Below are 16,389 nucleotides of genomic sequence, written 5' to 3'. Positions count from 1 at the left end.
CCAAGCTAAACTATGCTGAAGTGTAGTGAGGTCACGCTCATAGGCTCCCTCCAATAGCTTCAGAAAGCTGGTGAATTCAGTGTTTTTGTTTAAGGTGCCTAAACTAAATCGTTACCGTGGCCTTGTGTTAATATTGATATTGCTATGTTAAGGCCCTTGAATCTGCTGCTGAAATGTTGACACATAGCTTTATTTAATCAATATTAGATTTGAATGCATTACGTAGTGGGGTTTCTGGAGTGATGATAATACATGGACTTCACTGTGCCCAGAATTTCTGCAGCTTGTGAAATAACTAAAACAACATATACGGTAACATAAATGTAAGTAAAACAGAATGTAAGTCATGTCTGATTTAAATTGTACTGGCTGTCTTTGAAATTTAACAAGGACTTTGAAGTTTGTCTGCTTTTGCATAAGGCACTAAATGATCTAACTCCAGGCTGCCTTAAGGATTTATTACATGAATATAATCAAAATTTCTACATGTTCTTGATTAAACCCCTTTTACTCTACTAATGACCACATTTCACACAATTGTCATTAGAGCCTTCTTGTGTACAGTACTTCCTTTATGTGTTGACCAAATCCACTGGACTGTTGTTATTTCGAAAATGCATTTAAAGATCTATCTTTTCACTACAACTAAAGCTTATAATGTATAATTTAGTGTTACTCCTGGGAGTAAGTTCTACATGTAATATAAGTTGTTTGATTACATATGTCCTGTTGTACTGCACATTCTGTTTTTCAAAAAAACACTTTAAATCTCTCTCTCATCCTAGTGTTAATCCTGCATCAGCAGGGTCCCCTTGTCGGCACGCCCGTCTCCATTTGGTGGTTTTAACCAAATCTTGGAGCTGACATTGCCATTAAATGCGACCGAGAATACTCCAACGGGCGCGTCGCTCCGCCTGCCGTTGGAGGGCAAAAAAACACTTTAAATTTGCTTATAGCAAAATTGTGTTTCTGCTATGAAGAGTTATTGGACTATTAAGATGTGCCTGGGGAGTTAGTTACAGAATGTAGTACAGTACAGTGTGTTAGCTATCCACATGCAAGAAAAGAAGGCCTACAGTATAGGCAGAAGTAGTCCAGATTGCTGAAGGGGCATCAATTGAAATGTTAGCCACAGTAGCCTTAAATATGTTATGTCATGAATGGTAAAATTAAGGAGTTAGTGAGTGTTTTTTTCAGATTTCTAGTCGGGTCTTTCTTCTTTCTAGTCTAGACTTATGTTTAGTTGTCCAGAGTCTTTCAGATACTTTAGTCACTCTTTCCTTCTTACAGTACACGTTATTACAAATGGATGATTCTCGTGTTTATTTTGGAACAAACACCGTTATAAAAAGCAATTCTGTGAGCAAAACATTCTCATACTAACTTCTAAAATAACAGCCAAGATATTAGTCACTTTATCCATCCATCCATTTCCAAACTGCTTTATACAAATCAGGTTCGTGGGGGAGCCAATCCCAGCAGGCAATGGATGCAAAGCAGAGGACACCCTGGATGGGACGCCAGTCCAGCATAAGGCAGCACATGGCAGACACAAACATGCACAACAGGCCAATTTTTCCAGAAGCCAATTAACTTACCATTACTGTCTTTGAACTGCGGAGCACCCAGAGGAAATCTACATATACACAGGGGGAACAGTCAAACTCCGAAGACATAGCACCTCAGGTCAGGAATACAAACCACTAGACCACCATGACACCCATTAGTCACTTATGTTTGGAAAAATTCACTTTTTTCAACCACTTTATTTTAAACTTTTAACCCTTTAATTGCTCTCCAAATCACCTCCATCACAGCTACTATACAAGAAAGTGACTTACTGGCTTTATACAGTATAAATACTGTACTTCATAGAAGTACTGTATATTTCATGCTTTATAGTACTTTGGCAGCAGCCATATCACCCCACAACGCACAACTGGCAACCCACTGAAGCTAAGCAGGTGTGAGCCTGGTCAGTACCTGGATGAGAGACTTCCTGGGAAAAACTAAGGTTGCTGCTGGAAAAGATGTTACTAAAGCCTGCAGGGGGCGCTCACCCTGTGGTCTGTGTGAGACCTAATGCCCCAGTAAAGTGACATGGACACTATACTGTGAAAAGGTACCGCTCATTAAAACAGAGGTCCTGACTCCCTGTGGTCATTAAGAATCCCAGGGTATTTCTTGAATAGAGTAGGGGTGTTCCCCCGGCATCCTAGCCAAATGTCCCATTGGCGTTTTTCATCTTCTAATAATCCCCATACTGTATATATCCCCTAATAATCCCCATATAAACTGGCTTCATCACTCTGTACTCCTCCCCACTGATAGCTGATGTGTGGTGAGTATACTATGCGCAGTATGGTTGCCGTCTCATCATCCAGGTGGGTGCTGCACATTGGTGGAGGGAAATGTTAGGACGAGTGCTATATAAGTGTAAGGCATTAGTATTATTTTTATTATTAGTAGTAGTAGTACAGTAGTATAGATGGAGATTAGTTCAATTAGGTAGCTGCGTCAGCATGAGTAGGCTGCAAAGGAATACGTTAAGATTTATTCCATGCTGAAAAGAGAAGAAAAGAAACACAACATAGATGGAGATCTTCACACTCATGAAAGAAAGTGCTTGAAATCCACCTATGGTAGAAACGATTTCCTTAGCAACACAGCTGGGCCTTGAGGGAGATAAGGAAACACGGCTGATGTTATGATGCGTTGGTTAGGGCCCTATGCAGATGGCAGAATCCAGAAGGGAGTGAAACAGACATGTGGAGGAGACGATGAGGAACTGGGCAGGTTGACAAACAGGGGGGCGTGATGACGGTGCACTGGTGCTTAAGGTTGTGACCATGGTAAACAAGTCCGAGGGAGTCCAGGGGGGGAAATCCGGGGCGAAGTCCAAGAGTCCCAAAACCGGGAAATTCAGACAAGATGAAAACAAGACAAAGTTAAAAGCCGGAAAAATCCGGTGCAGGGAGAGGGAATAAAAATGGGGATAACGGGACCAGGCACTCTGAGCCCCCGACTCAGCTGGGTCAGGATGCCGACAGGAGGCCTATGCTGTCAAGCCGTGGGCATAGGGCGACTTGGTGGTAGGCGGGCCTTCGGGCGTCCGTCTTCCAGTACAGAGCCCAGAATAGAGTGAGCGTCTGGCTTATAAGGAGGGGCTGGATTTGAGGCAGGTGCACAAAATCAACTAAAATGTGAAAGAGCGCCCTTAAGAGGAGGGATTACAATCGTGACATCTAAGGCTTCTATTTTTTTTTCAGAGTTAAAAACACATTTATTTTCAATAATGTCTGTATGAATTTTGCGTTTTAATGCTGTTTGTACAGTATATACAGATATTAATATTGATCTGTCATTAATATAGACTTGAAACTAAAATAGATGATGGAAAAAAATAATATTTATAAAATCAAAAGGCTTGTTTTATCTAGTATGTACCTGTTTAAATGATATAAAAATAGCATATTGATTGTTTAGCAAAAATAATCATAAAAGTCAGTACTTTTAAATTCCATCTTAAAACTTACTCTAGCCTTTAATTCTCTGTATATACGGTATGTTCATATATTTCTAAAGTTTTGGCTACCGTTTATTTTATTGCAAAGAAACTGGAAATAATGTGTTATGAAAGGTGCTATATGAAATAATAATTATTATAAAATAAGTAAACAGGTGTTCTCAAATTAGAATGAGTTAAATAATATTAGTTAATAACATTAATTTAATTCACATTTTTCATAGTCACCCTGCCAGCATATTTAAACAACTCCTGAATGGCGTGTTTTCACACAAACAGCACATCCTTTGCACACTGCACATTTAGCACATTGTTGCATGAAAATAAAATAAATACAACAAAACATAAACAACATTTCAGCTGTTACTTTGTAGAAGTTAATTCCTCAGCAGAGAATTAACTTGTTCCTCACATGTTTTCCATGAAATTGCATGACGCTTAAAGTTATATTCAAGAACTAATCTAAAGTACCTTACTTAAAAGTGTTGGCAGTTTATAAGTCAGTTTACAGTGTGGCTTCCATACGTAAAAACAAAACTCTAAAATGGCTTTGAATGATTTTACATTGCAGGATTAATAAATCATTTTACTTCATTACAAACATTTTCTCTTGATTTGCATATTTTTTTTAAAACAATAACAGTCATTAAGGAGGAGAGATCTAAGGGTGGATAGCTTAATGAAAATCAAACTGAGAAGTTAATTGCACCATCTGTTTTCCCTGCTGCTTTATTACACATTTGTTAAATATCTTCCTATTATTCCATTGCTTGCCTGTTACACTTTGTATTGTCTATGAAGTAGTTCTCAGTTAAGAAGTTTTGGGATTGCTTCGGTTTTTAGGCTGGTAATTAAACAGTTACAGTATTTCCAGCCCCAAGTAATAGATTTTGGTTTTGAAGGTGTGTGAAGTTTAAGTTTAGCCCACATACAGTATGAATATTGTGTAAAATGGTTAACTATTAGAAGAGTCAAGTATCCCACTTAAGAATATTGACACTTGGATAAAAGCTTAAAAACATAATCTTCAGAAGTTAGTATTTTTTCTCAATGGAATGACATTTAACACTGCTGCCTCACAACTCCTGGGTGCGAGGTTTGACTTCAGGCTAGGGGACCTTCCGTGTAGTGTTTCCATATTATCTGTGGGTTTATTAGATTTCCTTCCATCAACCTAATACAACCTAGATTTGGTTGGCATTTCTTAATCATCTCTTTCTCTGTGGATCTGCCATGGACTGACATACCATCAAAAGTAAGAGCATTCTTGTGTCCACTGCATCCAACAGAGGCTCCAAGTTGTGATTCCCTGACCAGGTCAAGTGGCTTTTTGGTAATGGATTGTAGGATAATGTACAAATTACAATGAGACTAGTTTGCTCTGGGCCTTCATGTCTAAGACATTTCAAATCAATGGTTTCTGTTTGTGGGTTGACATAAGTTGGTTTATTGTCTTTCAGTTGACCACGTGGTCCCCCAGCCTGGTGGGAGTCTTCTGGCTGCCTTTGAGAAGTGGCACGAAGCAGCAGACAACAAGTCCTGTTGTGACTATGCCCTGCATATTGACATCCCCCACTGGCACGAAGGAGTCAAGGAGGAGTTGGAGGTGCTTGTGCAAGAAAAAGGTGAGCAGCGCTGAGCTCTGATCTTCTGAAATCCCTGATGTGGAGCTAGCAAACTCCGTTCTCACTGTAATTCATTTATTTTCATGGTTGGGTGACTGTCCGTCTAAGGGGTGTCTATTCAACGGCTCGATTGCTGCATGTGCAGTTCTAATAGCTTGGATTCCTCAATAGTTTATTTGTTTTTCTGGCCATGGGGGTAGATCTGTCTAAAAAATAAATCTGTATACATTTTTATTTCAAAACAAAATTATAGACGCACCAAGAGTGAATTCACAGAGAGTTTTTACAAGATTGCATTTACCCATAAATATGCTGATGATACTATGCTGTGCTGTCAGGATTATGGTGCGATTTAAAAGCAAGCAGGCTCTGTGAAATCAAAGGATTTTAATGGGCTGTGGACATTTCAAAGTACAGGTTAACAGATTTTATGTCTGCTTTTGCTTATTTAAAGTCAAAGTTAGATGTCACAGATAGCTCTCTCTGTATAAATAAATTTGTTCTGTATTATATAAAATGTAGACTCCGGCAGAAGAGAAATCACTCTGTTAATTTTAGCAGATCATCTGATTTCATTTAGTGGCCTAATAGCCTATAAAATTGGTGGAGAATTAAGAGGGCTGAATTAGGCGCCACTTGGGCCCATTTAAATGTCTTGCTAAGTGCCAATCATTTATAGCTACAGTTATCTTAGTAGAACGACATTGCATAAATATTCAGACAGAAAGCACATTCAAGTGCCATGCATTAACTGAACTTGTTAACTTGTTAGCATATTTTGTTATGTTAAAGCTTTTTTGGTCCAGCATTTAAAATGTGACATTTTTGGCATGATCTCTTATCTTCAGGATTCACGATACATGGTGATGCTTCTGGAAGGCAAAGGTTTGATTAATTGTGTTGACAATGTAAACACTGTGGTGCTTAATGTCCACTGATATTTTCCCAGAAATATCCCCAGTACTGACAGAAATGGTGAATTTGATAGCAGCTGCTGAATGTAATGCTTTATCCTTTTGCCTCCTTTGAAAAGGAATTAACTCATTCCAAGTCTACATGGCATACAAGGACATCTTTCAGATGACGGACAGCCAGGTAAGATTCATTAATTGGCCCCCTTTTTGCCACTGGATTTCAAAGGCTTTTCTGCAGAAGTTGAATAATGAAAAATCATGGTCCAGGAAGGGTGTTGAAAGGATTGATGTGAGGGTTTTGTAACAAGGTACCACAACTTTGCCGATGGTACTGGTACTTTTTAGCGTTTACTTTAATTTAAGCAATATTAGTTTTATTCCACTGACCCAATTTGGAATTGATGATCTTTCACATCTCGGCTCCCAGCGGGAATCCTCATGGCCTACACACAGGGTAGAATGAGGAAGAGGAGGCAGACACCTCTGACTTGCCAACTTGCTGTAGGAGCCACTGTCTTTCAACATGTCACAGACAGCACAGCCCTCATGGAGCAACAGGCAGGACTGGTTGCTGAGAGCTAAGAGAGCCCTGGTGGACTAGCACCACCCTGAAATCAGATCCCAGGCAGCTCTCAGGTTGTCTGAATGAAAGGGCCTTTTGTTTGACTTTGGTCTTGGTCGGCTCCGCTTCGGTTTTGCTTCGCTTTTGGTTTTTGCTTCGGCTTCGTTTTGTTCATGTGTGTTTTTGTACAGCTTCAGGTTTTGTTGGTTTGTGTCAGTCTCTGTGTACTTTCATTTGTTTGTGTGTTTATCCTTGTTTTGCCATTACCTTGCCCTAATGTGTTATATGTTCAACATTTGTGTTCTTTTGTACCCTGTTCCTGTTGACTACTCTCATTTTCCCTTATTTGTAATCCTAGTTCACTTGTGTATTTGTGTGAACTTTTGTTTAAAGGGTTAGTTTAGGTTATTGGGTACATTCTGCACACATAGTTGATTTTTGTATTAGTAACACTAGTTTAGTATGGGAGAGTGCCTTTTGTCTTGTATGGTTTTGGGTAGTCAGTGAAGGTTAGCCACAGTAGTTCGTTTGAAGACACCAAAGACCGTGTGTTTCGGGTTTTCTTTTGTAGTTAGGTCAGCTTTCCCTCACTTTCTTAGTTCACTATTTATGCTATTTTATCAACAGAGCCTGAACACTATGCCTAGAGAAATCCTGAGGGATGGAAGAGATACTGTATCCAAGATGGCTGTGTTGTGGGTTCTTGACTAATATCCTGCTTCTTTGACAGCTCTATGAAGCTTTCACTTTCCTGAAGGGGCTGGGAGCAGTGGTCCTGCTACATGCTGAAAATGGAGACTTGATTGCTCAGGTGAGAGACTTGTTTTAGGTTCTCAGAAGGCATATTATTTCTGAGGAAGAAGTAATAGGTTTATTCCATGTTGAAAAGAGAAGAAACAAAAAAACAACGTTTCGGCTGTGGAGCCTTCTGCGGGTGTCATTAATATCCACACCTGAAGAAGGCTCCACAGCCAGATGTGTTTTCTTTCTTCTCTTTTCAGCAGAGAATAAACCTATTACTTGTTCCTTCGCGGCCTATGTATGCTGACACAGCTACCCACCAGATATATTATTTCTGAGTTTGTCCTTTGTGTAGTATTTTTTGTTTGTCTTTGTCTTCTTGAAATTAAAAGGTAAAAAACATGTTTTAACAGAGAAAATGTCAGAGAAAGCTGAGCGCAAGTCATTGCTTTTCAGTTATGTCTGCATTGTTGATTTTGATATATTCCATAAACAATCATCAATTAGGATATTTTTATTATATAACACACTTTTACAGTACATTTAAGACTTTTGTCTTTACAGTCATATTAAGTTAAACCAATACTTAATGGTTGATTCCATTCAATTTCATAAACCAAGTTAAATAATTTAAAGTACTTTCAATCATAAAATAGTGTATGCACTGTACGTACTGTGTGTGCAATACATAGGCATTGCTGTAGGTATAAAATATCAAAACTATAACTAAAATGAATGTTAATTGGAGTTAATTGCCATAAAAGCACCAAAAGTAGTTCCAAATGGTGCCAAAGAAGGACATTTATTAATGAGATAAGAATTCAGAATCTTAGAGAATAAGGTATGTGGAAATGTAAGAGACCTTCATCTTGCTTCTCATCATTATATTAGAGTAAGGAAGGTGAGTAAGAAACGAGGTCACTTAAAGATAGAAAAGGCAGTAAAAGCTGTTCAAAATACTCCATAAACAAAAACCAACAACTAAAGTTACTGAGTTTGTAGACCATAAAGCTGTCAGGTCTGGCAGATAGGGTGTATGGATCCTGTGCAGGACTCAAGAGAAAAGGAAATCACCAAGCCGAATCGCTAAGCAAAAAACGAAACCAGGAAGCAAGCGAGTAGGTCTGTACACGGGAGAGACGACGAGAGGGCAACACTCCAAATCACTAAGCGAAGAACGAAACCAGGAAGCAAGCGATTAGGTCTGAACACGGGAGAGACGACGAGAGGGCAACAATCCAAAACGAAAGGCAGAGTCGAAAACAAGGTTTAGGCTTAGAAGAGAAAAATGTGCATTTGGGATCTCTACGAGTATCTGCAATAGTGAGCAGGGAAGTAAGGAAAGAGGAGAACTAAAATAGTGACGGGAGTAAACGATGATACTGTAGGTGTATTACTTGCGGCGTGAGCGTTTGCTAAAGACTGTGCGTGGGAATGCAAGACGGGACAGAGACGCAAGTGGAATGCGTAACAAAGCAGATTTCAGACCCAAGTGGCACTACAAAATTCACCTTATACTTTGTAGTGCCTTTTTAGTTTTCAGTTTTTCTTTCTATCCAAATAAAATCTGGCATCAAAGGAACTAGTAATTTACAACTGCCAAAGGTTTTGCAATTTACTGCTGCAGGATGGCTTGAGATCTTGCTTTAGTCTGTGACTAAATTAGAAATGTTCAGATGTGAACAAAACCAGTCTGTTCAGTACGGAGGCAGTGAACATAAAAACTGTGTCTAGTTTTGGGATGGGAAAATATGACAAGAGAATACATATTAGTATGTCAAGGAAAAGATATTCTACAATGTGAATCTTTCATTGCAATTCCATCTAGACATCTAGCGGGTTTTTTTAAATTTAATATTTATGTATTTATCAGGTGGCTCCTGCTTGGAAAATGTTTTGATTATGGGTGTGATACAGTATATTATTTTTTAATCTTGGCTTTATATTTGGGTTGATTTTTAAAAACACCTTTTTACTAAGAAAACTGACTTTACTATGGAAGCCCGTTTCCGCCAGGGAGTAAAAAAAAAACGCGCTATGGTATCTCAGAATTCCGACTTAGTATCTCAGAATTCCGACTTAGCAACTCAGAATTGCGACTTAGTATCTCAGAATTCCGACTTAGCAACTCAGAATTCCGACTTAGTAAGTCAGAATTCCGACTTAGCAACTCAGAATTCCGACTTAGTATCTCAGAATTGCGACTTAGCAACTCAGAATTCCGACTTAGTATCTCAGAATTCCGACTTAGCAACTCAGAATTCCGACTTAGTAACTCAGAATTCCGACTTTATATCTCACATTTGCGACTTCGAAATAGCCATATTTCATTGTCTGTCCTTTTGTTATTGTAACGGATTCGGGTTCTAGGGCTTGTGCCCTCGGCGCTCCCACCCTAGTTCGTGCCTCGCTGCACTGGCTCACTTTCTTTAAGAACACTTTCTTTAACCCCGGCGGCCAGCATCCCTGTTATGCGCAGGGGAGGGTGGTGTACTGCAACCAGATCGTACAACCTGTATGTCGGCCGTTCCGTTACACTTTTTTCACGAATCGTACAGGATCATAGGATCTATAAGCCTGAAGACTTGTCCTGTACAGTGCCCTGATAAAAATCAAATTAATTACACTAATTTTTATAGAGTCCCATTTCCGCCAGTGAGGCTTCCATAGTACCCGGATGGAATAGTGCACGGTGGGCTTTTTAAAAATAGTTTTTATTTACTAGACAGAATATGAAATAAGATACAGAAATAGGCACTTCACATCCAGAAGAATTCACAATTATAAAAGCTGAAACATACTTTTTACGTATTTCCATTGTATGTCCTTTTTTACTTAAAAAAGAAGGTCTTCTTTAGCTCAGCTGGCAAGACTCAGGTTCGAACCAGTGCAGCGAGGCACGAACTAGGGTGGGAGCGGCGAGGGCACAAGCCCTAGAACCCGAATCCGTTACAATAACAAAAGGACAGACAATGAAATATGGCTATTTCGAAGTCACAAATGTGAGATATAAAGTCAGAATTCTGAGTTGCTAAGTCGCAATTCTGAGATACTAAGTCAGAACTCTGAGTTGCTAAGTCGCAATTCTGAGATACTAAGTCGGAATTCTGAGTTGCTAAGTCGCAATTCTGAGATACTAAAAGTCGGAATTCTGACTTACTAAGTCGGAATTCTGAGTTGCTAAGTCGCAATTCTGAGTTGCTAAGTCGGAATTCTGAGTTGCTAAGTCGCAATTCTGAGTTGCTAAGTCGGAATTCTGAGTTGCTAAGTCGCAATTCTGAGATACTAAGTCGCAATTCTGAGATACTAAGTCGGAATTCTGACTTACTAAGTCGGAATTCTGAGATACCATAGCGCGTTTTTTTTTTACTCCCTGGCGGAAACGGGCTTCCATACTTTACTCATAAGGAATATAGAGAATAATTTTAGACTATGAAAAGAAGGACTAAATAGTTAATAATTTTATCTATTGCCTCATTCCCAGGAGGGGTATTATAAGTATTGTACTATAAAAATTATTTTCTTACTAAAGGGTGAAATCTTCACACCTACCCATTCTGTGAAAATTAAGTCCAAACTGGCCATGGCTGCATCTTCCAAGCCGACTGATAAAAACACACCACTGTTACAATATATATCAAAAGATATTCTGACAAAGCATAATGTTGCTGAAGACATTTTGATCCAAATAGATCTTCGTCAGGCAGCGATTTATGGCCGACAAAGGGATGGGCGTAGTTGACATTATGGAAAACAAAGGAATTACGCCATCAATTTAGCACATTATTATTTTAGTTGATAAATTATTCTCCACGCACATTGAATTAAAATGCATTAGGAATTATTTAACCAATGTATTAAGCTGAGCACTTCACTCTTTAATGAGAAAATATTTTTGCTGAATTGTTGCAGGCTTCACTTTTTTCTTTGATGCATTTGACTGTTTGGAACGGCCTTGTTCCTTCCCTATGAGTCTAGATTTCGTAAGCATTTAGACACTTCCAGTCCTTAAACTTTTTTAGCAATTTCTGAAGTTCACCATGGACCTTCTGAAAAGCAAAGATCAAGCACATGATTTGACACGTCTTAGAAATTAGGAATCTTGTGAAACCTTGTAAATGAATTTTGTGAAGCAATCACTCCAAAATCTATTAATTACTGTTGTAATTCTTAAATGTCTGTGGATTATCAATGGCCACTGTGAAGATAAATCACACATTCTATAACTTTCTAGGAATAACAACACCCAAGAATTAAGCACATTGAAAGGTTTATAGAGTGTTTTAGTCACAGTAAATTTGTCTAAACCCACCTGACTGAGGGCCAGCCCCCTAGTCACAGGATGAGGAGTCTGGGACCCCCATGCAGAGTGAGGAGTGGCCAGGGGGCAGCTGCAAAGGATGAGATGAGGTGAAGGGACATTACTGTACATATAGTAAAAGGTTTATTCCACGCTGAAAAGAGAAGAAAGAAAACACAACATTTCGGCTGTATAGCCTTCTTCAGGTGTGAGAAAGACAGGGCAGTAAGCCACTTACTTACACTCTTTCTCACACCCAAAGAAGGCTCCAAGGCTACCCACAATAGAAAGATTCCAGGGATTAAAGGAGTATCCTATGCTGAACGGCTAAAATAGTTGAACTAATTTTGAAATAGGCTTGAACTAGAACTTGAATTACTAAAAAAAATCTTATGAATTAGATGAGCAGAATGGCCTCTTCTTGATTGGCAGCAATTTTGCACTACTTTTACATGCTTTGAATTTTTTTTAAATTGCATCACCTGAGCTCAGTATCGCTCAGACAATCAAAAAATGTATATTATTGCTGTTAAAAAGGTAGAGTACATTATTAAATTTGATGTGCACACAATGAGCTATTCTGTAGTTTGGGCAGATCCTAATAAATGTGATATTATGATGGAATGTGTTAGAGGCTGTTTGGGGAAACTCGCCTAGTTGAGGCAGAATGATACTCCGCCCACACACGTTTTTTACGGAATGAGTCAGGGAGCTGCTGCAATGGTGAAAATGTGTAGGTGGGCGGGGTGTATGACAGATGTGCAAATGGAAGTCTGAGGAATTATATATGTAGGTGCATGAAAATAGTTGAGAATAGGATCTGACCATCCTTTTGAATTTGGTGTAAAACTCCTAAAGACTGTCAAATTTTCATTGTGCAATAGCATTTGGTATTGAAGTAAAAGCCACGTGATACAGTAGATACTAAGATGTTACTATGACTTTTTTTTTCTGATTCGTGCAGGAACAAAACAGGATACTCAGCATGGGCATAACTGGACCAGAGGGACACGCACTGAGTCGTCCTGAAGAAGTAAGGACCTCCAGTATTTCCTTTGTACCATTAACACTTTAAAATACAGTGTATCTTACAACACAATGTACAGTATGCATTTTTGTAAAAAAAATTCTCATAAACAGATTTTTGTTCTCATCAGTTAAACATTGTGGTGAAACATCTACATTTAAGTGAAGAAACATTTTCAGTCAATTTCGATTTTTAATTGTCAGTCTCACACAAAACTGCAGTATTACATTAGCTTCTCAGTATGAATTTTGGTTTCAGTATTTACTGTATGTGCACCAGCTATGCAGAAGAGGTTGTTTTACTTTTGTAATAGGCTTTTACCCATGTGATTTAGAAGAATACATTGTCAGTATTACAGTAGTTTTGTAAGGAAGGGAAACCACATTTGTTCAATGTTAATACCAAATTAGTCAGTATATTACTTAGTATAAGCTTAATAAAGCTGCTGTGTTTGATGTTTGATGGAGAATCCACAAATCCCCACACTATATAGGAAAATAAAACTGTAACAAAATTATCAGTACTTGAGACACGGTACACGTGTTGGGGCTTCAATAGGCACTCAAACTCAGAGTCCTATTTCTCATTCCAGTCACTGGATAATTGACCTTTCTACTACTAATGGTCTTGATTTTATTTTAAAAAATATGGTGAAAGCTTGGCATTGCATTTCAGTTATAATCTAGCTTTTAATACTGCACCCTTAAAATTTGGAAGGCTAGATTTACTGAGTTGAGTGGACTTGAATGGACATATTCTCTGCACATGGAAATGTCAGTTTTGGAGCACAAGGAGCAGACAGAGGATTTGTGAAAATAAAACAACGAGGGGTTTCAGTCTGTTGCTGTCCTTTAAGTCTCTTGGCAAGGGTGCAAAGAGCCGCTTAGTGAAAGGGAGTTCTCCATCTTTGTGGCTGACTCAAGTGTCTTGTCTTGCAGCTGGAGTCAGAGGCAGTTTTCCGTGCCATCACATTAGGAAACCGAGTCAACTGCCCAGTGTACATCACCAAGGTGATGAGCAAGAGTGCTGCTGACATCATTGCTCAGTCCAAGAAGAAAGGTCTGTATTTTTTTTTTACTTATTCCTTTTTGTATCCTTTCATATCCATTTCATTGGGGTGAACTGTGCCAGAAGTAACAGGTTCTGAAGAGACTTGTCAGAAGGTACTGCCAAAAATATGGGAGGTGATGTGTTCAGTGCCCTGCTTTGTTGCCCATGATGTCAGCTTGAACATTTCGTTTTGGAATCTTTGAAGAGGACTTTGCCTTTGAATCTCACTAAGTCAGTAAATGGCAAGGATGGTCTATTTCGTGCAGTAGTTTACCTTATTTAATTTTTTTAAAAGCATTTGGACAAACAACTTATATGCTAGAGTACTTTTCCTTGGCATTTCGTCAGCTTTTAACACAATCCGACCAGATATTTTGTTATTAAGAATGATCCAATTACAGATCAATCCACATGTTTTGGCACAGTTAATTCCATATGAGACGATTGCAGTGGGCCAAAGTTAATAATACACTTTCTTCTGATGTGATAACTGGCATGCCCAAAGGTTGTGTGAGTTTACCACTGCTTTTCATTCTCTTTTGACGATTCTTTTTACAAATGATTGTGCTGCCTGTTGATCTTAGGAGTAATAGGTTATGACCAAGTTCAATCAGTGGATCATGTGCAAAGGTGAAGGGTTGATGTGTAATTATACAGGATGAGCTTTGTATCATTGTGAGTAAATTTACAGGGCTCTGGTTTAATTTGTGTGGATTTCTGTGTGAGTGGTACAAAATCAATATGTATGGGTATAGTCTGTTATCAAATATTATTTTTCTAATGTAATGTTTGCTTGTGCTGTTTACATGGGTTGTAAGTTTCTGTGTGTGTAAATATAGATGCTTTGATGCGAGACAATGTTTTGAGACGTCAAACAATGAAGTATTATCGTGTCATAAAAAAGGCTTTTTGCTTTTAAACATACAGTACAGTAGATTTATACTAATGTCTTATTTTTAACCTGAAACCCTAGGAGCTGTAGTGTTTGGAGAGCCGATCACTGCGAGCCTTGGTACAGACGGAACTCACTACTGGAGTAAGAACTGGGCCAAGGGAGCAGCTTTTGTGACATCGCCTCCATTGAGTCCTGATGCTACGACACCAGACCACCTCAATTCACTTCTGGCTTGGTATGATCTGTCTTTGAAAACGTGTGGTTATTTACAGTTGAAGCAGATCTTTTTTCTGAATGGTACATACAGTACAGTACGTTTTGGAGAAGTCCCTGTTTTGAGAACATGGCCAAGAGAGGTTAGAAAGGCAATGTCTGTATGCTGTATTCTCTGCCACACACTGACTTTGAGGTCTGGGCTAACATTGCTTTAACGATGAAAATATGTATCTTACAATGAAGGCTCACTTTATTGCTGTGATTATTAACCTAATCAAACATGCCGCAGAAATGTTTTTGTGAAAATTACAACTACTTAACTAAAACAGTAGTTCTCAGATTTACTGATTACCCCAATCAGTGTACCAACAGTCTTGGTGCCTCAGCCCAGCACTTGGCTGAGAGAACAAAGTCCTGTACTGTCTCTGCCGCCTGAAACACTAGTGACAGGTCAATGTTTCTCTTCTGCAGTCAGTACAGAGCCAATATTTTTCATTCTCACTGCCAATTGGAACAGTATCAAAACCTCTTAAAACCTACAGGTCCTTTCATTTTATTAAATAAGCACCATCCTGGTACTGTACAAATATTGATGTTTGCCTTTCTCTTATAACTTAAAATATTAGATTTCCAACCCCTCCCTTTCCCCAACCACAGATTTTAACACTCAACTTTTACCCACTCCAAAGTATCAGGGCTCATATCCCTTGCGCCACTCAGAGACACGTGAAAACCATGCACTGTTGACACGTACAGTGCTGCTCCCACAGCCTCCTTGCCCACTTTTTTAACAGCAGGGCTTTAGCATCTAAAGAAGGAGGAAAAAAAACACTTCCCTTGCAGTGCAGCAAATACACTTGGCTGACTTCATCCCACAGAGGTCTGACAGAGCCTGGTGTAAAACTGGTTTCCTACTAGGTATTGTATCTCCTTTTCATTTTTGGTTGAAGTATTATTAGTGAGCCACTTGGGAAGCCAGACGGTGTCTTTTTAATACAAAATGCTGTAATGTTTTATCCTCAGCAAAGTAAAGTATTCAGAGCTTCCCCGCCCTCCTTAATGCAGAACAATTGTCCTTGTCCTGGATTCTTAAAATAAACTAGGCCCAAAGATCTGTGAAGACAGATTTGTTGCCTTAACTGCTCGGCACCCCTAGAGACTTTCAAAGACAAGTGCTGTTGCAAGACATTGTACCTTCTATATTTAAAAAAAGAGAGGTTATGGTTATACAGAGGACACTCCAAAATTGACTGGCTTTGTAGCTATTCTACTGGGGGTTTTAACAGGACAGCTGTATCTGGAGTGTCGAAATTGGGTCAAGACACTCCAGGAATAGGGAGAAAAGGTTATTCCAAGTGTGCAGGAGGTTATTAGGGAATTGGTATCACCTGTTTGGACCAGGTTCCCTATATAAGGGTTGAGGGAGTAGACGGTGGTTTTTGGCTCAGATTTGGGTTAGGCTGACCGACACGGTTGTGGTTGACAACAGTGAAAAAATTCTTGTGGTGAGATGTCTGAGAGAGCGACAGATCT

The 16,389-nt window shown here is 39.0% G+C and overlaps 1 protein-coding gene across 3 annotated transcripts in view; it reads left to right on the top strand.

Moving 5' to 3' along the window:
* Window positions 1-16,389, top strand: part of LOC148677955 (dihydropyrimidinase-related protein 1) — a 60,381-nt gene that overhangs the window by 32,252 nt on the left and 11,740 nt on the right. For all 3 annotated transcript variants that reach the window (XM_088628826.1, XM_088628827.1, XM_088628836.1), the window contains exons 4-9: window positions 4,987-5,151; window positions 6,185-6,246; window positions 7,358-7,438; window positions 12,633-12,701; window positions 13,634-13,754; window positions 14,719-14,875. In XM_088628826.1, coding sequence (XP_088484952.1) covers window positions 4,987-5,151; window positions 6,185-6,246; window positions 7,358-7,438; window positions 12,633-12,701; window positions 13,634-13,754; window positions 14,719-14,875 — 655 coding nt within the window. The remainder of the gene's footprint in view (window positions 1-4,986; window positions 5,152-6,184; window positions 6,247-7,357; window positions 7,439-12,632; window positions 12,702-13,633; window positions 13,755-14,718; window positions 14,876-16,389) is intronic.

Source organism: Lepisosteus platostomus, chromosome 1, assembly GCF_059453375.1.
Source record: "Lepisosteus platostomus isolate fLepPlt1 chromosome 1, fLepPlt1.hap1, whole genome shotgun sequence".
Classification (NCBI taxonomy): Eukaryota; Metazoa; Chordata; class Actinopteri; order Semionotiformes; family Lepisosteidae; genus Lepisosteus; species Lepisosteus platostomus.
Note: the sequence above shows the minus strand (reverse complement) of the source record. Positions and strands in the feature narration are given on the sequence as shown.